The sequence below is a fragment of the Lethenteron reissneri genome, chromosome 21 (assembly GCF_015708825.2).
Source record: "Lethenteron reissneri isolate LAM-NWPU_2019-01 chromosome 21, ASM1570882v1, whole genome shotgun sequence".
Taxonomy (NCBI): domain Eukaryota; kingdom Metazoa; phylum Chordata; class Hyperoartia; order Petromyzontiformes; family Petromyzontidae; genus Lethenteron; species Lethenteron reissneri.
This window is the reverse complement of record NC_083799.1, coordinates 15870948-15898606: the sequence shown is the minus strand read 5'-3', so window position 1 is coordinate 15898606 and position 27659 is coordinate 15870948. Positions and strand designations below refer to the sequence as shown.

Genomic DNA, 27659 nt, shown 5'->3' with positions numbered 1-27659 from the left:
ACACAGGCACGCCACCTTGTCCGACAGGCTAAGCCCAAGTCCGTCTGTCGTACTGCCGCCAGGTGGAGAAGTTGTTGGGTGGGACTCATGGGGCATTTGCGATAATTCATCACCCACCCGTGAATCTCTCGGAGATGCAAAACCAGGGACGTAGACCACACCGCCTGGTCTAAAAGAGTATAAAAGAGACTCTCCCACGCGTTTTTTTTTGTCTGAACGTAGATTTAATTGAGACTGTACACGTATTTCTCTGCAAGTGTATTTACATTTACAGTATTTTACGGAGTTACAAGTAAAACCGTCAAGAAGAAAATAGATTGTTAAACCTAATCGGCAAAAAAGTACATTTTAATTGCAATTACAGTCTACGAGGACCATTAAAACATAGTTTTTTTAAACGGTATTTCGTTTTTAGCCGACTTTTATTTGTACGTGTTAAATGAAAATAAAACGTAGGCAGGAGTGTTTACCTGCGAGGGTAAAGTTAAAAGTACAAATGGCATCTTGGTGAACTTTTAACAGTAACATTATTGCTGGTATTTTCTTCATCCATCAAACTCATCGTGTCTCTCCTTCCATGATTTCTTCCAGTTCCAAGGATCCATGCACACTGCAAATGATAAAACACACTGAAGTGTGCATCACAACAGTGGCAGATTGTGATTTAATGAGACGGCTTCGCAAGCCACACGAAACTCTCCTGGCTGTTGGGGCAATTCTCTCGACGTTATCTTATTTTAGATGGTACCGTCTTGAACATTCCGTTGAACCCAATGAATCCTGTATTTTTCTTTCGTGCGGCCAAGTGTTCAGAGTTCCCAATGAGCCCTAAGAAGCCTAAATAAGCCTCAGGTTTGGCAATGCATTGTTTGGCATGTCCATGAAAACATGAGAATTTCTAAACATTGCATGCTTCGATTAATTTGGGGTCTTGGAAAACGTGTTCATTGAATCCTAAGAATCATCAATGTGCACAATTTGTTATGATTATCTGTAGATGGCTTACTCAATCTTTAGAATCTTACATTTCTTAGTTTGGCTCTTAGAATATCAAGAAATTCTAAGTAACAGCCTATCCCTCGTGCACCGAATCCTACGAATCTGAAATATACAAACGTGATTATTATTACAATTATTCATTTAACGTCTTACATAGCATCCATTATTACTTCAATAGTGTTTGTTACTGGCCAATTGGAATTTTGGGCCAATGCTAAAAAACTGCAATTAAATAACAACCCATATAAGTGTTTTCATATGCTGATAAATACATATGTATTACAATACATTATCTACAATAAGTTCCATTAATTATACCAACATAAGGTTGTATAGCAGACTTTGCGTGACAGACCAAGCAAATGACAGAAAAGTTTGGAGTGCTCAGGACACACGATGCCACAGCCAGTTACATCCAAGACCACGTTGAGACCATGCATAGCAAAGTGGGACAAAGAGGCACCGTCACATGAGATGAATGGCCAGGACTAAACTGCATTACACACAGTTGTGTAAAGGCTGTGGTGGTTTAAGACATATAAACAGAAAAACATTTGTGGGGAACTTGTCAGGGAAAAATTAACCCGTAAAAACAAAGTTTTTCACTATAAATCCTTTATATGCGTGGCGGCTAGAGTCCTCTCGTCCTCTGGCTTGAGATGGCTGCCACCTATGGGTCAGATGATTGCCTGCCACCATTAAGCAATTGGTAATTAAATATAATTTATTTTTTCCTAAAAAGTGTAAAATTTTAGAAAAATGTTTCACGAAAATAAATTGTCACGCACAACGAGTCTGTGTGCAAAATGTCAGCTCGATTGGATCACGGGAAGTGGGTTAAAAAACGACCGAAAGATTTGCACGGTCGTAAGCGCGCAAGCAAGCAAGTGAACTTAATATAAAGGATTTAAAAAATTAACCCGTAAAAACAAAACTTTTCACTCTAAATCCTTTATATGCGTGGCGGCTAGAGTCCTCTCGTCCTCTGGCTTGAGATGGCTGCTACCTATGGGTCAGATGATTGTCTGCCAGCATTAAGCAATTGGTAATTAAATATTTTTTAAAAATTCCCTAAACAGTGTAACATTTTTGAAAAAAATTTTCACGAAAATTAATTGTCACGCACAACGAGTCTGTGTGGAAAATGTCAGCTCGATTGGATCACGGGAAGTGTGTTAAAAAACGACCGAAAGATTTGCACGGTCGTAAGCAAGCAAGCACGCAAGCAAGCAAGCGAACTTAATATAAAGGATTTAAAAAGGAAGGAAGTGGATATGAGTGGTAGAAGCTATGAACCTTGAGCTTGTTCGGTGATGCAAGGTGGTGATCGATGGAGTTACCTTTGGCTCAACTTGGAGCACTGGGCGTGACTGGGCGGCTGTCACCTGTAGTCAGCCACACTGATGGACAGGGCGACTTCAGCTCGGCGGGGACGAGCGGTTGCAGCGCCATCACCAGCCGGTTTCTGTGACTTGCCGCTAATTCGCAAGTATAACAAATACATCAAATGACAAAACGGAACATGTCTTGGAACCGTTTAAACTACTGCAAATATCTCCACCTGATGATGCCAGTTGTAATTACTGGCGAAACGTCGAACTCAGATTGTAAATGTTGTAGATTTGCTCTCAAACACACCGGTGTGCTGTACTAGTAACGAATTGGCATGTTCTGTTTACGTGACAAACCTTACTAATTGGCTGTCGGGTGGTGACGGGTTTAACGACACATTTATATTTAAGCAATCTAATCAAAAAAACTTCTATTATGGATATTGGTCATGAAAGCATACGTGTTAAACTAAACTACTGCGTTTAACAATATTCCCTCTGAGTTTGTAGCACCCTGGACACCTTTGTAAACGAGATGCTCCCTCTCACTGTTATAAAACAGGTGATGTATTCAAAGAGATATGTAAACACCCGCCAATGTTGATCTAACATACTTACGTGGCAAGAGATATATGGGAGGAGGCGTATTGTCTGCTCATCTAATTTGATATTTATATTCTCCACAATTATTATTTCTGCGATGTATCCTTGCCTATAACACCTGACAATTCACAAGCATTGATTCAAGCCCAACTGCTGATAACACACTGTATGTCAAAACCAGTCAAGAGTTTGCATTATTTCAGCAGTACTATAAGCAAATAAGCACTCTCAGAATCTATATGAAAGACTGTCTGCTTATCTAGTTCGCTTCCTATATTCTCCATAAAAATAAGGATTATTTTGTGTAACATGCGGAGGGTGCTTTGCATACTCTTTCTGTTTTTTCTCCGTTTGTAGACGCAGATTTTGTTCGTCATCCTCGGCAGTCGAGAAATCTGAGGAACTGTCCACACTCAAGTCCTGGGCGTCGGCAAAGCAGGGCAGAAGCAAAGAACATCTTTAGTTAAAACCTCGGCCAAAGGTACACAATGCAATCTAGGTCAAGGCGAAGCCGGAAGAAGCACCGGCTCAATAACTTCGTTCAACCAAACGTATGTAAAACCAATTTATCCCGAACCATAATTTGTTTCGGGTTTGGCCACAAAAACAAATGTGGATCGTAGTATTGGCTACGAAACCTACGTTTTAAGTTTAAATTATCACGCAACATTATGCATTCGTATTTTCACTGCACGTTAAATGCTTGAAATTGACCATTTTCACACTGAAAGGTAAGTATTGAAATATTTATCCACAAAACCGTTCATCTGACCCAGGTACACCACACCCAAGGATATTAAGTGCAGCCTAGGTGGTTAATGGGTAAGAAAATTATTCATATTTTGTAAAAAAAATGTGCACTGCCTTGTCGATTTAACAAAAACGAAAACACTCGTCAACAACACTGCCTGACGTAAATAAACACGAGGTGATAATTGGGGCCACGGCCCTTCTCTACCACCACTCTGCTTGTGCATCACTGGCAACGTAGCGCCACCAAAAATGCACAATTATGGCCAAGGTGTGTCTGTGGACAGCTCCCCACCAGGAGAAAAGCCGACCAATTAAATGTCTTCTTGGTTCTTTCGGTAAAGTGACGTAGAAGGGAAGTAATAAAATAATAAAAATAAAATAATAAACCAGTCTGGTCTTCACCTGAAGACGGCTGCTTGCGTTGTGGCCGAAACGTCGTGAGAATTGTTTTATTATGTTTTATTTTTATTATTTTATTACTTCCCTTCTACGTGACTTTACCGAAAGAACCAAGAAGATGAATCCCTGCAGTCACGAAAGCTTTAAATCACAATTAAATGTCACCACATCTCTACAAGGCTCCCCCCTTGGTTAAATACTAATGCCACACATTTAACCGATATGCTTAATAGAGTGATGACATTTGTACGCTACTCAACACCATCGATTGTTAGGCAGAATAATAACTATATACTTAATGAGTACAAAGGTCACATTCATCGAATATAATAACTTACATTTATTCGTATTGAATGTGAATTCAATATCCATATTGAATGCTATTACAACAGTTGAATGCATCAGAATGGAAACCCACCTTGACCCCAATGGTGTCTCCGTCGTGCAAGAAGAAGGGAGATTGCCGCAGGTTCTCTCTGTTCTGCCGTCGTTTGCCCTTCCCCCCCTGCGGGCAACACAAGAGGAACCTTGCAGAGCAAACTCGAAGCTCAAGTAAAACTAAACTTTTCATTTCACCAAGGCCCAATGGAGCTATACAAGTCATTTTCAGAAGGGACCTGGCCACAAATGATAGCTCAGCAAAGTGACTCGTCATGTGGAAGTCGCAAGCAGCCAAATATTGTAAAAGCATGTTTCTGAATGTGAAGGGAAAAGCTGGAGGACCCGGATAAATATCCAAGTGACCACGGGGAGAGCATGCAAACTCCAAATATACAGCATGCATCAGGGTCGGGTTCGAACCCATAACCTTCTGCATACCAGGTGAGAGACATCACATCTCTTCACCGCAGCACTGGGTTAACACCAAATGCCTCCCTTCATGCTAAAGCGATGCCTGTTGATAGCACGTCTGAGCGATGGTTCATGTTTTATTTAGCATATCCTCTGTCATGACGTTAAGTGTCATTTTATATTATTGCTGTACAAGTACAATACAACAAAATCTCAATTGTCAATGAATATGGTACTAAGAATTATTTTTTTGTTAATATACAATCAGTGACGTTTCGGGCTATGAAGGATTGTGCTGAAACATCACCTATTGCATATTTATATTAATTCCTTTTAAAGCCACAGTATTATTGACAAACGGTGTTGACTTTTTACCATCTATAAAACATGCCTGCTCTCAGTTACAAGCAGACCTTCCAACTCAACCAAGAACACACCTTGCTGGTCTCCCAGATACAGACCCACTTGGAGGTGTCTGGGAAACGCTTGGCGAGTTCCAGTTGCTGAGCGGGTATTTGCAAGGTCTGTGCGACGGCGTTGCGGAGGGAGTTGACTGTGCAGCCCTGCGTTGTGTCCAGGATCATCTCCCGAGGGAGACGGTACCGCCGCTCCCCCGGAATGCGCAACTGCAGCTGCAGCAGCAGGTCAAATGGCCTGCGAAACGTAGCAGAGAAAAATCAATGGCAGATTTTAAAACTCGAGCACGGAGATTTGCATGTAAAAACAAAGCATGGTTTTGGCAATAACAGTTGAAATGCAACCGTGCAACGGTTACATTTTAAGTGCTTTTGACAAAATACTTAGATTTGAATGCAAAATGTTGTATATGCATAATATGAAAACTGCAATGCAAATTGGAAAGCGGTAATATGCATGGTGTGTGCTGCCACTCACCCTAATACTTCCTCTTGAGGGAGAATTTGAACACACAGCTTGGATGTTCCCCGCAGACCCAGATTTCTAGGCACACAGAGGGGAACCTCAAATGTGGCAACTCAAAGATGTAAGCATTTAAACATTCTAATTCTCAAAATGTATCATTATCAACAGCTATGTTCAGCCATTTTCATTCCACTGCTCGATGAACGCCTTCCCAAACCGCCAACACCCCTTCGCAATCTTTGTTATGCAACAATCCATCCAGCGCCTGCACACGAACCGATTTTGCCCATTTGAGAAGCCACGTACTGTATTTGCACGACGCGTTACACTAAACGGCCGTTGGCTTCGCTAGTTTGGCGAAAGTTTCCCCTTCTGAAGGCTGACCGACAGCGCAGCTCTCCCTCAGGAGGCATGGCTCACCTGAGTTGCTGTTGACCGTTGCGGAGGATCTTTCCGGGCTTCAAGCCCTCCTCCAGGAGTCGCACGCGCACGCACTGTGGGGACAGCGCCAGCGCTGCCGCCGCTGCTTCTGGCTGCACTGCTCCCAAGGAGAGGACCTGCAACAGGCCACGCTCTGTTAAGATGATTCGCTGCAGGGTTGACGATGGGGACAGTTCCGGGGTTTCCACATTCAGCTTTAGCACTGCGCAAGAAGCTAAGCGCACCCTGAAGTAGAGTTATCCTTACAAATGCCATGTTTGTTGTCCTTCCCCCCACGCCTTCGATTAGCACGATTGGCTACGTATGATGCAAAAGAAGTTTAACATACGTACGACATGTGACTCCAATGTCAAAATATAAAGTGATGACTCAAACTGCAGATTAATGTCCCCGTTGTAGAAAATGCCCTTGTGACCCTGCTGTGTATGCTGCCTTGCCACCACCTTGGTAAATTTAAGTACTTTAGTGACTGGTAAATTGGACGTAGGAGCAAAGATACAATTTGCAAGTTCATTTCTCAAAGTCTTATCTATTGCATACCTTGGCCCTGAGGTCATCTAGGAATGCCGTGCCAGAGATGTGCACGTCTCCAATGTGGCTCAGCCTTTTGGTGCCATCCTTGCCTGTAGGGAAGGAGTTGGTATCATTTGTTAAGCTGCATCAGAGAAGGGATAGGATGTTTCAGAGCGTAACTCTTGACATGCTTAAGGGGCAGCTGTGCATGTTAATGATAAAAGATAAAGGCTCATTGACACCAGGTAACTGAAAAGTATGTGGCTATGCTATTTGTTAAAACACCAACATACAAGCCAAAAATCCAATCACTCACCGATACCTGTGCCAGACAGCTATGGTACAGAGTAAGGGAAACGTGGATTTCTAGTCGCATAAGGTCCTAAGATCCTACCATGTTACGTGTGTAATGTTGCCAAGTGTGAGATCCAAGATAATCAGAACAGTATGATGCCAGCAAGCGTTTGATCCTGTGTAGCAGCATCAGGGCCCTCTCTGGCACCTCTTTCCACAGCTAAGAATCCAGTCGCAGGCTTGAGCAACCACAAGGACAAGGTCAGCAGGCCCTGCCAACAACCACACGGACAAAGTTAGCAGGCCCTGCCAACAACCACACGCGTGCCGTGCGCAAGTCAAGACCAATGCGTACATGGAGAGATTTATGAAAAACATCGACCGTTTACTCAGATACTTCCATTCAAAATGATAGCACACTTCAAACATTTATTGTATATTAATGCCACTTCATTGTACAACCTTCTTTATTAAAATGTTATTTTTGTAAATAACATTTAGTACGTATTTATTTCAGTTTCTAAACCTCAATTAAGGTATAGAGCAGCATTTCTAAAACAATGTACACAAACCACTTAATTTAACACGAAACAATTATCAAACACCAATTAACAAAAGGTGCTTACCAAAAAAAAACTAAATGTTTCGAATTGGGATTCAAACCACTCATGTGGGCATGATGGATGCTATGTGGCAATTAACAAAAACACATCGAGAAAGAACCCAAGGGAGAGTAAACACCAATGCTTCTCTTAGGAGGCAGGTCATGGTATAGATTACTCTTTTGCGCATCTAAGCCAGGTAAAGCCTCACCGAGTCTCAAGACTCATTTTCAAAAGGGTCCTGCCAAGATTCCACAGTAGGCGACAGACAGTTGCTGTTTTTTCCCAATTAAATAATTTGCATATTCTTTGGGTCTTTCGGTAAAGTCACGTAGACAGGTTCAAAATAGTTTGTAGAATGTTCCATTCCAGGTGAAGTATGCGTTGGTGAGGCAATGTCGGTACATCAGCATTTAATCCTTGTTGGACCAAATCTTCAATGATTACCAAGCGACATGTCTCTGACCGCATTCGTGGGCATAGGGCATATTTGAAACATGGGAGGACCAACTCTGTTGATAGCCAGTGGGCTATCAACAGAGTTGGTCGTTCATGAAGCCATCCGTATATAGACACAGACAATTTCAACCGAGAGGATGGGTACAAACTCGGCAATCATTGGAAGGGCATCATCAACCAGTTTAAGTCATAACTGGCTGTGACGTTTCCATCTTGTCACCTTCCGATGTTAGTTTAATCTGACTAATTTCTACAGAGCTCCTGCGCCTACCCTTCTCTCGATTCATTAACATAACCATCTCCGCTTGAAGTTGGGCAAACTACTTAAAAGTACAAAAAAGTTGTTAATTTCCCACATTAACGTCACCATCTCCACTTGTGCTGGCCCCAGGGCCCTTGTGACCCACCCACGCCGTTGGGCGCACTGCAAGTTGACACTTGGGCTACGTCCATCGTAAACCTTTAAAAACAGCTTGACTTTGGGACCTTTCCCCCCTTTATCCACCTGAAGACGATTGCTTGTGTTTTGATCGAAACGTTGTGGTTTTTTGTTTATTTTTTATTAATTTTGAACCTATCTACGTGACTTTACCGAAAGAGCCAAAGAATACGAATGACTCCAGTCACGAAAGCTTTAAGTCAAAATAATTTGCATATATTATTTGTAGGTGACGAATTTGAATCGTGACCCCTGGCACACGATGGCCGACTCTTCTTCGACGGCACAGGATCTATAATGTCCACCACTGTGGAGCAGACGATTAATACACCCGCAACATTATTATTTTCTTCGTTATGCTCGTTTAACCAAGAAAACCACACAGAGTACGCATCACGACCCTTTTTGAGGAATGTCCTGCAAAGTCTTCGCAGTCTAAGGCAATGAATGCTACGGAGATTCCCAAATGAGCGACTTGCGTATAATTTTTCAAAAGAAGCGTTACCTTGGTAGGTGGGGGTCCTTCTGTTAATTGCAGGACATCTCCACCCCGAACACCCTGCTCCTGTAGAGTTGCATCCTAGAACACAGAGTACACCACACACAATGCATTCTGCACACCTCCACCGCAACAAAAGTCCCCCATATAGTCTTAACAGGCAGTAGGGGGCAAGTAGTGTTAGCGAGCACCTATGAAGGAGGGCATGGCACACGAAGAGGGTGGGTGGCCAACACCACGCCCGGCCGCCTTTGTCTCTCTAGTGCTGATGTTTACACATCGCACCAGGTACCCATTTGAGGCTGAGTCGACCTAGGGGAGGCCCAGGACCAATTCAGATAGTCGTCACTGGTGTTGGCCGTGAGCGGGAATCGAACTCGAATCACCGGGTTCGTAGCACAGCACGCCAACCGCTACACTACCGCTGCCCACACCACTACACACAGTACAATTCATGCATCCGAACAGCTGTGCATAGCTCAGTCATGCAACCAAACATTTACACGCATCACAATCATGCACCCAAACCTCACCACACAGCTCAAATCACACAAAACCTAGAGTTAAAAAAAGAGTTACATTTATATATAGCACGTCTGAATGTGACAGCATCCCAAGGCACTGTATAGAAACTGCTATTGTTCTCACAAGGGCATGCTGTGTGTGATGATTACACATCGGCAAACATTTTTCTATTGCAAACCTGATTGTACAGTGGCTCTCCCACGTCTCCGCACCAGTTGACACGACGGAGATGCCAGTCACCAGCTGCATAAAGAACACACAACTCTCAGTTGCATACCCTCTACCGGTATAAAACTATTTCGTTACACACTCTTTCCTGTGTAAACGATTCACCGGCAAACACATTACAGTAAAACCTTGGATTGCGAGCATAATTCGTTCTGGAAACGTGTTTGTAATCCAAAGCACTCGTATATCAAAGCACTCGTATATCCGTTGTGATCACGTGACGCTCTGCAGACAAAGCGTACAGGTACTACTCGTATTGCAAGACCTCGCTCGTTTATCAAATTCATATTTAGTTACAATTTTTGCTCGTCTTGCAAAACACTCGCAGACCAAGTAACTCGCAATCCAAGGGTTTTACTGTACTAGCGTGATGATACGTTTATTAATGCACTCTTGATAAAAATACTGAATTGATGAAACAAATCACGACGTTTCGATCGCAACACACGCGGTCGTTATCAAGCCTTTTCCAGATCACGAAATCTTGCGGTGCGATCGATACGTCGTGATTTGTTTTATTTTATTTCTAACTACGTGACTTTACCGAAAGAACCAAAGAGTTTTGAATTGATAGTGTAAGTGAATTTTGGCAAAGCACGCCTACGCGCGGTGTTGTCCGTGACTTGGGGAGGCAGCCACTTGTCTGTGAAAGAGCTTCATAGCTCATCGGATTCCTCCAGTATAAATATTCTGATTCTGATTGGATGGAGGTTAGGGCCACAGACACTGCACATGTGCAGAGAGCAGTAGGACCTTTAAATGTGCTGTGCCTTTCATCGGCCCCAAGCATTAAACGAAGAGTGCAAAAATAAAGCATTCGTAAATGTACTTTACCTATATTCACAAGTCAATGGCAGGGTCTGGAGTAAAGTGCAATCGTCAGCATCGCAAGCCTTATATAAATTCAACATACCGCTTATGTTGGCTTTGTTGAGCACGAGCTTTGAACACTGGGAATACAAACACAATTTAAAATTACATGCGCAGAATACCCCGCAGTAATTTATATAATTATTACATTTAAAGACGAAATTGTCAATAGAAAGGCAAGTTAATTATGTGCATATAATATATTATAGTAATTATTTAAATTACGAAATAAAGGCTAGGAATGTCAACAAAATCCAATAAAAAAGCTACAATCCAATCAATGAGAAGGCCTTCAATGCCCAAGGTAGACACAAGCAATTACAAACCCTATTACTAAATAATTATAGTGAAAAAGTGTTTCGTGTAGAGTACAGTAACATGCGTTACTGGTGAAATGTGAACGGTGTCACTGCTGAAATGAACAGAGGTGGGTGCTCATACCCACAAGTGCTCCCAAGCGAGTGGTGGACATTCCACATTGCCAATAGTAACAGCCAATCTAACCATCGGATAAGCAGCGCCGACATCCCACAAAGACTAAATAACTTCATTCACCAAAGCAGAATAATAATGACGTCAATCCCCAACTGGGATTTAAAACGACCTTGCGGCATGCAGATTTATTTATGGTGCTGTACCAGCCTGTTGGGAAAACCGAATCATGTGAAACAGCAGTCTTAAAAATGGGACCAACAACTCTAAGCCGAGATCAAGCGAAGACATCTACGTCAGAGGTCGCGACCGGGTACCCGATACCCGTACCCTACCCGATACCCGGCTACCCGTCCCCGTACGGGTACGGGTACCCGTATGGGTACCCGTTTGCGACCCTGGTGCGGCCGGGTATGGGTAGGCCGTGAGTCACTGGTGAGTAACCGTTTGTCACTCATTTTGGGTAGGGTACGGGTAGGGAAGGGGTACCTGTACCCGGCCAGGTACGGGTACCCATTTGCGACCCTGGTGCGGCCGGGTACGGGTACGGGTAAGGAATCAAAACCCGTTTGCGACCTCTGACCTACGTCACACACAATGAAGAGACACAACGCCACTGGAGCTGTCGTCGAGTTTACGCGGGACACGGGAAGACGACAACGACGGCGCGAGGACAGCACCTCGCGTATGGTGGAGGTTTGCGGCACAACCAAGTCCAGCTCCAGTGAGTCCGGGCTGCCACTGACAGTGAAGCTCAAAAACAGCTGTGAAAATAATATGCAACATCATCAACCTCTGGTATCCGTGAGACATGGGTGGTAATGTGTTAAAGCACCTCCGATTGGCACGGTTGGCTACGTACGGTGCTAAGAAGTTTAACATACATACACACAAGAGCAATGAATTTCCAATCCTGAGATTTGGAGTGATACTGAACAAGATAACAAAGTGTTCCTCAAATTGTTTTATACGTCTTATTATTTAGTCTTCAGTTTTGGTATTCTGCAGCTCAAGATAACACTGAATAGTCCCCCTTTTGACTCTCTCCCTTGACTCTGACTCCGACTCCGAGGGATGCTACTTTGCAAATGTGACGCACGGTCCCCAACTCTTGAGCACGTATTTTCCCTCCATAATATCAGTTTCACAAGACCTCTATTGATCAACTTTCCAAATGTTTTTGTAGCAGAATTTTTTTAAATTCCAGGAGCAGAGTGGTGACCAAGTTGTTAGCACAATGTGTTATGCACCTGGATGAGTGAAATATGAAGTCCAAAACCCCTCCTCCCCCCCTTCACCAACCCCCACTGACCGGTATGGTGAAGTATTGTCAAACAACCACCATGACCAACATGGCGTGGAGTGGCCTTCATCATCCAGTCGTGGATTGACAAATGGATGCAAGTTAATATTTTATTTTTAATATTCAAAATGTCAAGGCCTAGTTTAAATAGTGAATGAGACATCTGTACCTCCCCAGAAGTTGGTGCCCTCCCAGAGCACAGCGTGAGCAACGCATCCTGCTGCAAGCCAGCATCACGCAGCATTGCATCTTCCCTCACTGCGTGCGGAACAAACAAGGAGTGTGCAGACAGAGCAGCGAGTGCATTTGCTCAACGAGTACGCGTACACGTGGGCAAGGAATTCGAAATAATAAGTAATATTCTACTCCAAAGCGAGTACAGGTACTCAAGAAACCGTACAAATACCCAAGGGCATTGCTGGAGCTTGTGATGGGGACAGGTTCTCGATGTACAGGGACTGGAAGTACTCACTGGGGGAGAGGAGACGACCCGTAGAGTCCACCATTCGCAAACAGTATCCATCTGGCGACAGCACGACCAGGAAAACAATATTTGTACATGAAATAGCTTTTGTATGAATATCTTTAAAATGCTACAATAATTACAAAACATATCGAGATTGGATAATATGCAAGTTGCAATTGAATAATTCAAATTTAATTTCAAAGTGTCAAACTTATAATATTTAAATATGGAACTTTTGTTTATACTTCAACGCTTACCTGCAGCCTCTGCTTCAAGGTGCATCTTCTCCAAAGCTAAAGATTTGATGGTGGAAACGACCTGGAGACGCCAGCAATAACAGGAGTCAGCGAGGTAACTTAATATCAATAGGAAGAGCTTTCACATCATCCGAGGTCAACCAGTGTGAAGACTCGCAGTGCAGACCGACACGGTCCACTGGCTCAGTATGGCACTGGGTCATCACACAATCTGGTGATGCGGTTCCACGGGGTATGGTGGGCGGCTGACATCTACCCACCGTGTCAACTCGGCAAGGTGAGCTCGACGGTCGACTTCTGCGCTCGGCACTCGTCCAGAAGTCCACTCTTAATGTTCAGTCGCAGGCTGGGGGTCTCCGAGCTCTGCTGGCCCTTGTCGCTTTGATTCTCCAGCTCCAGGCCACTCTGACAACTTCACAGGAACGGCATAGGGAGAGGGGCAGTGCCTGTCAGACCACGTTTGGGAAGACTTATAAGCAGGGTGTTAGTAACAGATTCGAGTTTGTGTTTCAAAGTATTGTTATACTAAAAATGTGGCATTCAATCTCCCCTTATGAAGAGTCAGACTTTAATGGAAATGTATATCTTCTAAATAACCATTGTAAGTGTATACAAAAGCGGTACAGATGCGCAATAGACCTGAAATCATCAGTGTTAAAAATAAATATGCTATTGTCTGCTTGGTGAAGACATTTTACAATGCAAAAAAGTTACAATACCAAATTATTGCTAGTCGTTACTCTATACCAATGCCTTGTATGTGTAAATTATTCAACAGCAACAGGGTAGACTTTGTTTGTAATCTACAAAATAAAAACACAACAATAATTTTTGTAGACAACCAAATTTTTTTAATAACTGCCAAAAAAACCCACAATATGCTAGCATACAAGCTCAAATACCACACCCCCGACAACTTGGTGACCTTTTTAGCACTCGCATGAACAACTCACGCGTCCTGCGTGCACTCTCTGAAGAGCATCAGCCGGTCGCCGTCCGCGACCCCCAGCGAGCCGACGGTGACCGAGTCCACCCGCTCTCGCTCCAGCCACACACTGCGGCCTCCTTGGCTCAAGGCCAGCCCCAGGGCCTGCGCAGGGATCCCCGTTTCGGCCGCCAACGTCAACCGCAGCTCCCCGAGGAGAAGGGCCTTGGAGAAGCCCCTCTGCCAAGAGGGGGAGGAGAGGAGTCCAGGCCGAGGCGGGGCTCACTGCCGCCCGCGCACGCCGAGGGGCCGCGTGGTCCTGTCGGCCTCGGCAGGCACCGCTCACGACCAGGTCGAGGAGCACCGGCTCGTTCTCTTTTCCAGTTGCAATTGGGACACCGCCAACCTTGCGGCACAAAATTGGAGGGCGCACAGGCAATGTGACAGTTAAAATATAATTAACGGTACAGCAGATTTTGTGCGAGTGTGTTTTTATACAGATGGCGATATCGACCATTCGCTGCATTAGATGTGCTAATTAGAGTAATGTACACGTGGTATGTATACTTATCTTGCCACCTAAGTCTCATATTTAATGCACACCCAACAGTGTTCATGATGAGTATTACTCATAAGACCCACTTAAATCGTTGTGTTAGCTTCCAAGTGCTCATAAAAACACACACGTGTCAAAGTTCGTAGAGTTATTCAACTGGCAAGTAAAGTGTTTTGTGATGCTGGATTGTGTACATTTGTAACTCACTGCGTACAAACACACGCTCTGCCACATGTGCTTTACAGTTACCGTCTACACACCTGAATGCCGTCCCAGATGAACAGGTTGCATCCATCCTTCAAGCCGGCCTCAGATAGACTCCTGTCCCCATCTGAACACAGTTGGAAGGGTGTGGGGTCAGACAAGGCCAGAACAGTTCCGTGTCATATAGCGTTTCGCTTGAGCCCTCAGCAGGGATGCTGTAAAAATACCAAAAGTGAAAATAAAATAAAAAGTGAAAACAGCATATTTGGCAGAAGAGGGAGTACACAATCAGTCTGATCCGAGCATAACCTAACCCTTGACCTTATCACTGACACCAACCCCACACCATGGCAAACAGCCCAGCCTCCTTTCATTTTGTGAGTTTTTAGTGCCACTAAAGGAGTATGCCTGGTTGTCGCCAGTAATTATTTTAGGTGAAGGAATGTGCACATATAAGTATAGAGGTTATGGGGATGGTGACCTCGGGGTAGTATTAGGGTGGGGACTAATGCAAGTGATTACAGTGTGTAAACAGGCAAACATCTAAAAGCTAAGGTTGAGGACTTAGCAGGGGTACTAATATGTATGTACGACTTCTTTCGCACCGTTCATAGCCAACCGTGCTAATCGGAAATGTAAGGGCATTTACACATTGCTGTGAAGGGCGATTGCCTGAAACAGCAGCGTTCCACAAACGGCAGGGGGCAGAGAGGAGTGAAGGGAGGTACGACACGCCGCCACCACACCGCAGAGAGGACGACCCGTTTTAAGATCTTATTCGGTCTGGTATAGATGCCTTGTTGGCATATAAGCTTGCAAGGATGTGAATTGCTGACGAAGCAGTGAAACCCTGACCTTGGAGTGGCTCGTAGACGTGCAAGCCGGCAGGCAGCAGCTTGGCCAGGCTCATTGCCAGAGGGCCTTCCCATGACTCGAGCAGCTAGTTTTACAAAAGTGAACACACACACGCACACACACGCACACACGCATACAGAAATTTTGAAAACAAAGTATTGGCTTACATAATTGTAAGTTTCAAAAACATGAGCACAAGCTTACATTACTTGATTTGCAGTCGTTTGTACAAAATAACTGCCCACTGTGGAGCAATGTGTGCAATAATACCCAGAATAAAACATACGATCAGACTTAACATTGCAAAGCGCAACAGCCACACTGCTCCAATGTAGGTAGAAACTATTGTGCCAAAAATAGAAGTCCAAAACATAGATAAAATTATACATTTTTTAATAAAAGGTAAACTATTTTATAAATGACTCCAAAAGGTTAAGACGCAACTCCAACAAGAAGAGGCACTACACATTCTAAGTGACATGTACTGTACTGTCATATATGCTACGCAGCATGCACAAGTCTAGAACAACAGCCTCTAGCAGGGACATTTTTTCCCTCTATAGTAAATCAATTATCCCGTCGACTGCAGCATCACATTAGTCCTAACGTCCTCATGTGGTTTCATTTTGGGAGGTGGGGGAGGAGCCGTAGCACAGTCACCGGGTTGCTACACTGTGCTAAAAACCCGGTGACCCGAGTTTCTGAATTCGTTTTCGAGTTACGGGTTAACATCAGTGGCGAGTAACATCAGAGCCAGTTCTGGACATGCCCCGATCCTTCGCCAACCCACAATGACCAACATGGTGAAGTATGGTCAAACAACTCCCAAGGCTGACACGGCATGGGGAAGCCTTAATCCACCAGTGGATTGAAAAATGTCTTTATAATTAAAGTAGTTTATATTTGTATTCGATTGAACCATAACAACTCTACATGACAAAGATACTCCGTATAGCCTGACCAGACTGTTGGGGCAAGTGCTGTTAGCGAGCACCGATGAAGGCCTAAACGGGCACACGAGGGGGTGGGTGGCCAGCACCACGCATGGCCGCCTTTGTCTCCCCAGTAGCGATGTTTACTGCACACCGCACCAGGTACTCATTTGAGGCCGAGTCAACCTAGGGAAGGCCCAGGACCGTTTCAGATAATCGTCGCTTGTGCTGGCAGCGAGCAGGAATCGAACACGGGTAACTGGGTTCGTCGTGCAGCGCACTAACCGCTACACCACCGCTCCCCACACACAAAGGTGAGAGTGCTCTGTGGGCTTGCTCACCTGCTCAATCTCGCTGCGCAGCTGCGTCACGCTAACGCGAGTGTCCGTGCACAGCGGCAGGGCGGGGTCTCCGTGCGGCGAGGCCGGGCGCAGGGCCCCCGCCTCAGCGTCCCAGCCATAAAGGGGACTCAGGTGCAAGTGCAACGTCAAGTTGTGCAGCTGCTGCTCGTGTTGCTTCCTGGCACACGTCACGCACATCGACGTATAATGGCCGCGGAAGTTCCGCAGTTACGACAAACGTCGATTAAAAATAAATGCTAACCATTTAACTTGCAAGTCGATAGCATTTTGTGTGCATTGACACAAGCCCCTTAGCAAAAGAGACCTGAATATCTTCTTGGTTCTTTCGGTAAAGTCACGTAGAAGGGAAATAATAAAATAATAATAAAACAAAATAAAATACAATTCTGTTATGTTTTATTTTTATTAATTTATTATTTCCCTTCTACGTGACTTTAACGAAAGAACCAAGAAGATGAATCCCTGCAGTCACGAAAGCTTTAAATCGAAAGAGACCTGAATAATCAAGGCCTTAAAAAACCTAACGAGGAAGGATTCTAAACTTACATTAGATAGCATTTGCTGCTGCTACGTGACCACACCGTGAATGTGTTTATCTACCTTTAAACATATAATCTTGACATTCCTCGTGATGCTGTCAAGTCATCTTCTTCGACAAGTTTATATTGGACATAACCATTCATGTAAATGCAACCACGTACACACAGAATGTTGCGAGTATAAAACACAAACTCTTGCCTGCGTAGCAATGCTGAAGTTAGGCTACTTGGCTCTATGTCTAGATAGACAGCAACAGGAGGCCACAGTAGCATTTGAACAGAGCAGAATAATGACTTTCAAAAGAGCCAAGGGCAGCCTAATACATAATTTAAGAAAGGATGAGATATATACAAAGCTGAACAAAAACACATGGCAAAGACATCTCGGATGAACACTATGGGGGTACATTTACCTTAACGCAATCAGATTGGTGTTGAGAGTGGTGACTTCATCCACAAGCCATTGCGGGATCTCAGACGACCATTTTTTCTTTGCTGGCCACACAGAGGTAAAACATCAAGCGTGATACCCAACCAACATCAAGGTCTCTATCTCCAATGCTTCTGTATTGTGGAATGGCTTTATTACCAAAACTGTTCAAAAGAATGCTTCACTTATATTTTTATTCTAGAATTCAATCATTGCAACAACAAAAAAACGAAAAAAAAATAATTTAATTTATCAATGATGTACTACACACATTTGTTATATTGTTTGGTGTTTAGTTTGTTGTTCTTCCCCCGCACCTACGATGACCACGGTTGGCTACATACGGTGCGAAAGAAGTTCAACAATAAACATAAATACACTTAACGGCAGAGCCCTCCCCATTTCTCTCTCACCACGTCGCGGCCGATAGAACAGCATGTAGGCACTTTCACGGCCTTCGAATTGCAGCGACAGCTCCTGCTCCCGGACTGGCTGCACGCAGCTGTCATCAAAGTCAAACCACTGCCGCTCTTCCATGTTGAAGGACCCATCCGCATCCGCGTCTCCCTTGCTGGTCACATTCGGTGCTTCCAAAGCGGAATCTGCAGACTTGGCGCACGCCCTTTCATTCCCTTCCTCGTTAACGGCGGCACAACCGTTTGACGTGCTTCTCTCCGCGTCGCCCGACACCGGGAACGACGTCGATGCGACGCCGGTGCTCAGGGAGACCCAGTTTTTTGCAGCATTGTAGTCAAAAATATGGGCATGGCTCTTAAGAAACTGAGACATAAAAAAATTAATTAAAAATAAAGTTAGATTACATGATGTGCATTATAACGACAAAAATATGTCAATGCAAGAGAATGAAAGTTGCGTGTACATTACCTTGGTGACTGGGCCATATCGAGCACGATGGCCTTTGTTCCAAGAAATTCCAGTTTTTTCCTGGAGGCGTCGGCAAAGCACATCCAGGGACAAGCCACAGTTTCCGGCCTGCACACATCCACACACGTTTACTGTTACTGTTACATGCTCGGTTATCGTTCAAAAGGGCGGCCAGATTCGCAGATCTCCTGCATGCAGTTACCTCCTCGTTCAGGATGGAGCGACATGCTTCCACAGGGTCTGAACACTCATCTTGACCATGTGCAGAACCATTTTCTACCTTCGGCTCTTCGTCAATCTATAACATGAAATCGCAAAAACAAGCCAAACAAAAAATTATTAGGAACACATGACAAAAATGTGATTAATTCGCAAGTGTCAGAGCATAGTTGCACGATTTACAGACTCATTTTGTGTCAGAGAATACGCACCAAGCCGGTCCAGACTCCCAGGTGGCTAACATCGCAGATGAGTGCATGGTAATGGCCTCCATGGCAACCCCCTTTATGGACAATGACCGAGAAGAGCTCGTACATGCAGTCTTCTCTCCCCAAGCGACCCATCTGAGAACGTCACGATAAAGGTACTTTATTTACATCATCATCATTTCCCTTTCACTTTCCAAATCAGATAAATGTGTAAATTTTTGACCAGCGTAACTGAAGTTATAATTGCATGCAATATTGCTCGTGGAAAGGGGGGAAAAAAACTCCACAAACGATTCTACTCCCCAATAAGAGCACCTACAATTGTTTTCCTTGAGATGTCTAAAAATGGGTGGGTGCTTTTAACGACGTCTGCACCTCGCAGTATGGGCGCATGTCGAGTAGCCTGGGGAAGGTGAAGCGCCCCGTCTCCTTGTAGCGTTCGCACTTGACAAAGTCGAAGCTGAACCTGAGCAGGGAAAAGGTAAGGATGGTAGGCAGGGTCCGGAGCTTGGCACTCTGTTGGCAGCGCAACAAACACAAGACCGCAAGCACCGTCAACCAGATCAGCGCACAATTCGGATCTAAACACAGCACTGGGCCACCATCACTACCCACAGCCTGCATTCCACTCCGGTGGAATTAGCCAACTGATGTGAAAATCATCACAATAGCAAGAAATCGAATGTGAAATTTATCGAAAATTACAAACAAATGTAACTTACTTTAATGTACTTTTTTTTCAAGCCGTTAAATGTAGAAATATGTAAATACAACCTGGTAGGTAGTGAACAATATTCTAGCACATGTATTGTCAAAAATTGGCCCTGAATTTGTGTTCATCTCTGTGGTTTAACGATTGAGAGGTGCAGTGATGCAAGAATGTAACGGCTTGCAGATTCCATGCCGAGGGGGACCTCGGACATCGAAACTGCATGGGTTTGAAACCAGCTGGTTTGTGACATCAGGGGCTCACTTCCATACGGGACCGAGTAAAGCTATTGCCTACGTAAAATAAGCCACGGGAATAAAAACAATCCAGACCCTAGGATTTCAGACGTGTCCCGTATTTTACGTGTGTGTGTGTGTGCAATGCAAGTCCTAGCGAGCACCTTGGTGGCACAGACGAGGCGGGCACACTCGTCGCAGCAGTAGCGGTTGTCCCCTTCCATCTCCTCACTCTCGCAATAGTAGCTGCTCAAGGCCTCCTCCAAACCACGATTGCCATGCACAGCCATCGTCAAGTCCTGGAAGGTCTCCTAGCAGTGGTCACAAACGATGAGTTTTATCGATAAGAACTACGTTCTTGAAATTTATCCGAGCTATAATTGTACAAATCAGAACTGTTTTAAACTCCGTAGCACAACTGTTTAGTACTTTGCACTGAAAGGTCAGTATCATCTTACGAGGTGGCTATTTTTTTCCGGAAGTATGCAAATTCCACCCCAACATTCACTCAGTCTGAGCATGTAACATAAACTGCACAGGAAATTGAGGATTGGTACACGTCAATTCAAAATACTTAATTTAGAATAATCTTGCATACAGACTTTACAATGGGCAAGTCAGAGAAATTCTGAAAGGCCTAGGTGAGAAAGCGTACAAGTACCATCTTTTGGCCAACAAAGATAGAGAATGATATCTTTACATATTCTCACACACAGTTTAGGATGTATTGCATGTGCTGCACCGCAAGTCGCAGATACCTCGCGCTCGTTGCGACGGCCACAATCACGGCAGGTGATCTGATTGACGACCGTGCCGTGGTAGAGACGAGAGATGAGGTCATGTCCCGTCGTGCCCACCAGCGAGCACTCGAGAGCTCCAAACAAGATGCGACTCAACTCCTGCACGTCATGCTGGTGCCCCTCCTGAGGACCCACACATTCCACTCGCTCACTGATCACAAAGCAACATTTCAATCATCATTTTCTCCTGCTGGTAACAAAAAATATACTCGAAAACAAGTATTTAGTGCTCACCGTCTGAAGTGTCACGGAAAAAATTATGATTTAAAGCCATATTTCAACTGTGAATAGGATTAATCTGTACTGCATCTTCAATTAGTGAGTATGTGTGACAATCAGCCACTGTAAAAAATAGTAACGCGAGATATTTTCCTTAATAATGACAACAATGTCAAATATCACATCAATTGTTTTCTCTGTACTGTATGTCTATCCACACATTTACAACCGTGTACATGCAATATTTAAATCACATCCGATTTCTGATGAGCATCACCAACCCAAAATCCAACACAATTAACTAGACATTTCTATTACAAATCATTAGGGGAAACCAACTTCAGATACAAATAAAAATTAACCCGTAAAAACAAAGTTTTTCACTATAAATCCTTTATATGCGTGGCATCGGTTTTATTTTATTATTCATTTATGTTTTTCTTGAGTAAGAGTTTCATTTTTATCACATTGGTATTTTAAATAAAAAATATAATATTTTTTTTCCTAAAAAGTGGAAAATTTTGGAATTTTTTTTTTCACGAAAATGAATTGTCACGCACAACGAGTCTGTGTGCAAAATGTCAGCTCGATTGGATCACGGGAAGTGGGTTAAAAAACGACCGGAAGATTTGCACGGTCGTAAGCGCGCAAGCAAGCAAGCAAGTGAACTTAATATAAAAGATTTAAAAAGTATCATGTCTGAAAGGAGCACTTCACAGGAAAGTGTGACATGCAGAACTTCTTTCGCACCCCAAGTAGCCAACGGTACTAATTAGAGGTGCTGGGGAAAGACAACAAACACAAAAAGCAGCTCTAAAGAAATTGGTTTTCAATTTAGAGTGGCGACATGAATTGTTGAAGCACGCACCTCTGTGTGCGTCCACCCGAAGCTGTCCGTGAGCGCAGCCGTGCTCACTGCCTGCTGATCGAGCAGCAGGAGTTGGGCAAACAAGCGCTGGAGTTGTAGTGGGATCACTCGCACCTACGCACGCGCGCACACACACGGCCAAAAACTATCAAAACACAACGTTCAAGGCAGACGCAGACACCCGCTGGGCCTGCTGTACAACGGTACAGCACTCGAACTATTGAAAATAGAACGCGCTTGGCTTGTTTATAATGTACCAGCTATTAATGGTATAATTTATGTCTATCAACACATACCACTTTTTAACACTAGACATTAATAAGTAATAACATATATTTTAAAATCTAGTCAGACTTAGGATATTTATATTGCCTTCAATTGTTACGAAACTGTTTTTTTCTTATATATATTCAGGCAACGACGATATGTATATCAACATTAATCAATGAATACAGATGCCATTTAGTCAAGTTTTAAAATAAGGGAAATAATACGAAAATACGAGTGGAATGGTGGCAAAGTGGTTAGCACAAGGCACTCAGCCAAGGCTAAAATCAGCAGTGAGTGATATCTGATATAGTCTTGGTCCGGTGCTTAACCGACCCATCCTGATCAGTGTGAAGTACAGTCAAACAACCCCCATCAGTGAGATGGAATGAGGTGTGGAGTCCTTCATCCAGCAGTGGATTGACAAAGGCCAGCAAATCATTGTTTATCAAAATGATTGCCAAACCAAGGCTATTTAAAACACTCATAAGCTGTCCAGCAGAAGCTACCTCCCCACCTGTCGACAGGCTAACAGAGAACATATTCTCGACAGTCAAAGGTGTAAAATGGTTAAGGAAAGCAATCTTATTTGGTACCTTAGCTCCAGGTTTGTCTTTGTCTGCAAGATCACCAAGTTCTTCCGGCTTCAAGCTAAAAATGGCTTCTGTCAGGGACATAGAACAGTTTACAAATGACAGCCAAAACAATAAAAAGCAGTACTTTATTTACAAATACTAAACACTGGGTGAAAAAATTTACCGCGCATCTCGGGTGTGTGGAAGAGAGTCTGCAGCAGCGAGTTGAGGTAGCATGTGGCCCCCAGATTCTGAATGCCACACAAGCACGTGAGTTCACGAGGAGCGGGAGGCAGGCTCCTTGCCGCTTCTGGTCTTCGGCCAGATGACGAGTTGCCTCCAGAATCAGGGCCGGCGTCTTCCACAAACAAGTCCCCAAACATGGTGCTGTATGCGCGTGGTGAGACAGGGTCAGGGGATAACGGCGGAGATCTTTTAAACTAAAATTGGAGGAACGTGGCAGGGCAGCTCAGGCCTCAGAACACTTCGCCGGCACTGCTGAGATCCTTGATTTTCAAATCCAAGCAGCCACCTGTCATTAAACTGAGTACTAAAGTGTAATCTTGATTTTAAGCTTTCGTGACTGCAGGAATCCATACCCTCTGGTTCTTTCGGTAAAGTCACGTAGGTAGAAAAAATAATAAAATAAAACACGACATTTCGGTCGCAACACGACCGACACGTCGTGTTTTCTTTCATTTTACCTGAAGACGGACGCTTGTGTTGCGACCGAAACGTCGTGTTTTATTTTATTTTATTATTTTTTCTATCTACGTGACTTTACCGAAAGAACCAGAGAGCATACTCAAGTGTAATTTATGTTTGGTCTCAGCCCGGTCACCAATGACTGAAAAAAACCTCAAATTACATATGGTTTAAAACCTTGACTAAAATTTAAGCTTTGAAAATGTTTCAATCATATTTTAGTTGGATTTCCAGGCATCCAATATTCCTATAGTGGGGCACATGAATAGCACAGAACTCCAGGAATTTTTCAAATGTTTGACATTGGCTCTGACATATGATCGCAACTGTATTTGCCAAAGCCAATGTGATACTATAAAATTTGGATTTACAGTACATAAATTATACTGGGAATCATATCTTCCCACACCTCACTGCCACGCTTCAACCCCCCCCCCCTCCCGTCATAATTTTGTTCAGAAAAGCCACTCCCCTGTTTTTTTGCCAGTTTCCTGCCTGGAGTGGAGGACTGTCCACCCCTCAGTGACTGCTGTCAGAATCAGTCCACCAGACCTCCTGTATTCCAGAGATCCAGGCGGTACCGGTCCAGCTCCAGACAGAGGAATGGGCAGCCTCTCCTCTTAAGTGAGGGTCCAAACATTCCTCGAGGGTGAGGGTTAAGTCTCCTGGCTCCACCCCTGTGTGAAACAGAGCTTTAACGCTCATCGGATTTCTCTAGTATAAAATTCTTATTCTGAAATTAGCAGACGCCCATCCCCCCAGGCATCCGGCACAAGCTTAATTTAATCTCGTCTGCGTGGTGTTTTGGTAATTTAGTTGAAGGTGTCAGCAGCCCCTCGCACTTTTACAGAGCCCCCGTTGGCCACCGTGGCGAATGCAAGCGCCATGAGCATATCAGTCGATCAATGAGCCTTTCCCCCAATGCATTGCTTACAGCCACCACAGCGATGCTTACAGCCACCCACCACAGCGTCACTGACTGGAAACCACCGAGCAGGTTAGGGGTTGTTTTGCCAGACAAACATCCCCCGTTTGGCCTTCACAGACTGTTGGGGCAAGTGCTGTTTAGCGAGCACCTATGCAGACCAACATGGCACACGAGGGGGTGGGTTGTCTCCCGAGTGGCGATGTTTAGACGCCGCACCAGGTACTCATTTGAGGCCGAGTCAACCAAGGGGAGACCCAGGACCGATTTAAATAATCGTCACTGGTGTTGGCCGTGAGCAGGAATAGAACTCGGGTCGCCAGGTTGGTCGTGCAGCGCGCTAACCGCTACACTACTGCCAGAAACACGCAGAGAGACACACACACATGGACACGAATACACTCACACGCACATACAGTGCAGAGACAAATATACACAGAGACACCAAAACACTGACGCGGTTGGGCTAAATCGTGCTCACGGATTTTGGCAAGCGTCACCCCCGATTGCCTTGTTCTCGGCGCGTTCACTCCGAACAAACGGGATCGTGAAATCTCTTTTCACTCCGCATCAACACATTCCCACGCACCCACACGCACACACGGTGACGTTTCTGCTCGGGCGCGGAGCCGATGAGTGAATGATCTTGCGAGAGGAGCTGCAGACCCGAGACCACGCGTGGAGTGGCTGTCATTTGGCATGAACTCGCGGTCAATCGATGACCCGAGACTGTTAAGGGGTCGTGATCTCTCGCGTGGGGAAGACGCGACATTGCAGACGGCTGGAGCAGCAGAATCGACGGAGAGGATTTTTGTGCGCGACGCAACTCGCCCGTCTGTAAAAGACTTCAACGCGACCCCCTCCACCCCAACTTGTTCTCCGACCAGCGTGGTGGTGAAGTATAATCCACGCATCCCCATCACAGACGCAATGCGTTGGGAGTTATCAATGGGGGATGAGAGCCGGGCGTAGCGACTACGCGCATTGTAACGCAGAAGTTACACGCAATAACAGCTCCAACAATAGCAACGGTAGTGCAATGTGCGTGTGACAACAAAGTATAATCCTGTCACTAACAACACCAATGCGGTATAAACAATTAATTATCGTCTAAGTTATACGAACGCTATGCACAGTGGACAAATACTGCAAATCCAGTTCAGCTAGAAGACAAGTGATGACAATGGCGATACGGCACGCGGTATGTATAGCGATGTTAGCGTACGACAATGACAATCGCGTGTAGTAATGAGATGGTAACCACAGCGTGGAGTAATGAGGAGATGGTAACCAGAGCGTGGAGTAATGAGATGGTAACCACAGCGTGTAGTAATGAGATGGTAACCAGAGCGTGTAGTAATGAGATGGTAACCACAGCGTGTAGTAATGAGATGGTAACCAGAGCGCGGCTTGCGTGAGGAGATGGTAACCAGAGCGTGTAGTAACGATGAGATGGTAACCCGAGCGTGTAGTAATGAGATGGTAACCAGAGCGTGTAGTAATGAGATGGTAACCAGAGCGCGGCTTGCGTGAGGAGATGATAACCAGAGCGTGTAGTAACGATGAGATGGTAACCAGAGCGCGGCTTGCGTGAGATGATAACCAGAGCGTGTAGTAATGAGGAGATGATAACCACAGCGTGTAGTAACGAGGAGATGGTAACCAGAGCGTGTAGTAATGAGATGGTAACCAGAGCGTGTGGTAACGATGAGATGGTAACCAGAGCGCGGCTTGCGTGAGATAACCAGAGCGTGTAGTAATGAGGAGATGATAACCACAGCGTGTAGTAACGAGGAGATGGTAACCAGAGCGTGTAGTAATGAGATGGTAACCAGAGCGTGTGGTAACGATGAGATGGTAACCGGAGCGCGGCTTGCGTGAGATGATAACCAGAGCGTGTAGTAATGAGGAGATGATAACCACAGCGTGTAGTAACGAGGAGATGGTAACCAGAGCGTGTAGTAATGAGATGGTAACCAGAGCGTGTGGTAACGATGAGATGGTAACCAGAGCGCGGCTTGCGTGAGGAGAACGCCTGCCCACAACTCACCCCTGCAGCCGTAGCAACTCTGCCCCGGGCAGCTTCAGTGCGCGCGCCACTCCGGGCGGGAAACACAACAGCGGCGTCTTCTGTTCCGGCTTCACAGTTCCGATGCAGCCGAGATAAACACTGCAGAGGCCCCCTCCCCCACGTGTACACGCCCACCCCCCGCCTCCCACCCGTCTCTTGTGTAGACCAGTCTTACTGGTAGGAACCACCTGGTTCCACCAGCCCACAGGGGATTATTGTGTCCGTCCGTCCGACGTGCATCCAAAATGGGAGGGGTGGGGCTGGGTGGAGAGGGGAGGGTGGGGAGGGGCTGGGTGGAGAGGGGAGGGTGGGAGGGGCTGGGTGGGGAGGGTGGGAGGGGCTGGGTGGGAGGGAGGGTGGGGAGGGGCTGGGTGGGGAGGGGAGGGTGGGGAGGGGCTGGGTGGGGAGGGTGGGGCTGGGAGGGTTGAGGGTGGGCTGGGGGTGGGTGGGGAGGGAGGGGCTGGGTGGGGGTGGGAGGGGAGGGGCTGGGTGGGGGGTGGGAGGAGTGGGGCTGGGTGGGGAGGGGCTGGTCACCCCGTGGTGCCCTTATAAAACTCAACGTTTAACCTACTCACGCCGGCTTGTGCCCGCCCTCACAAGTCGGGCATATTTGCGGAATACCCCACGCCGCCGTTGACCCTGGCCATTGACCGAGCAACCCAACGTTCCTACCAGCTCCCTCCGCAGGAATGTGTTGTAGTTACCCCGTTGGGGTCTAGTTGACTTGTGTACGTTTAGGTAGTGGCCCTGTTTGGGCCGTGTAATAAACGTGTTGCATCCAAGTTCAAGCGTGTGCCTCCGTGAAGAACACCACAATAACAAATTACATTTGTAGGGCGCATTTAAACCGTAGATCCCAATGCGCCGTGTATGGAAAGCAGGAAACGGAACCGGGGGAAACGGGCAGAACTAGGAGCTAAAGGTCAATTTAAAGACGTGATTTTTCACGACCGAATTAATTAGCTCTGACGAACCTGTCTTCTGAGCATAGGCAAAGCGTTCCATGTTCTGGAATGTGCACTGGTAAAAAAAGCCCGATCACTCAAGGAAATGAGCCTTGACCTCAGGGGTGCAGTCCTCA

The 27659-nt window shown here is 45.3% G+C and overlaps 1 protein-coding gene across 1 annotated transcript; it reads right to left on the bottom strand.

Moving 5' to 3' along the window:
• Positions 1–161: 161 nt before the first annotated feature.
• On the bottom strand, positions 162–26526 carry LOC133345316 (ubiquitin carboxyl-terminal hydrolase 40-like). The gene is given in 36 exon segments (XM_061555977.1): positions 162–610; positions 2340–2477; positions 3265–3353; positions 4504–4590; positions 5315–5531; positions 5772–5837; positions 6180–6316; positions 6741–6824; positions 7193–7279; positions 9013–9087; positions 9710–9774; positions 10673–10709; positions 11742–11825; positions 12534–12622; positions 12837–12887; positions 13088–13148; positions 13258–13265; positions 13357–13499; positions 14041–14273; positions 14276–14335; positions 14338–14418; positions 14829–14899; positions 15628–15712; positions 16901–17078; positions 17874–17955; positions 18304–18670; positions 18776–18883; positions 18978–19073; positions 19207–19338; positions 19579–19719; positions 20313–20459; positions 20907–21071; positions 22036–22149; positions 22899–22966; positions 23062–23264; positions 26485–26526. Coding segments are annotated over 34 exon segments (3804 nt in total). The 5' UTR covers positions 23261–23264; positions 26485–26526; the 3' UTR covers positions 162–610; positions 2340–2380.
• Between the last annotated feature and the right edge of the window lie 1133 nt (positions 26527–27659).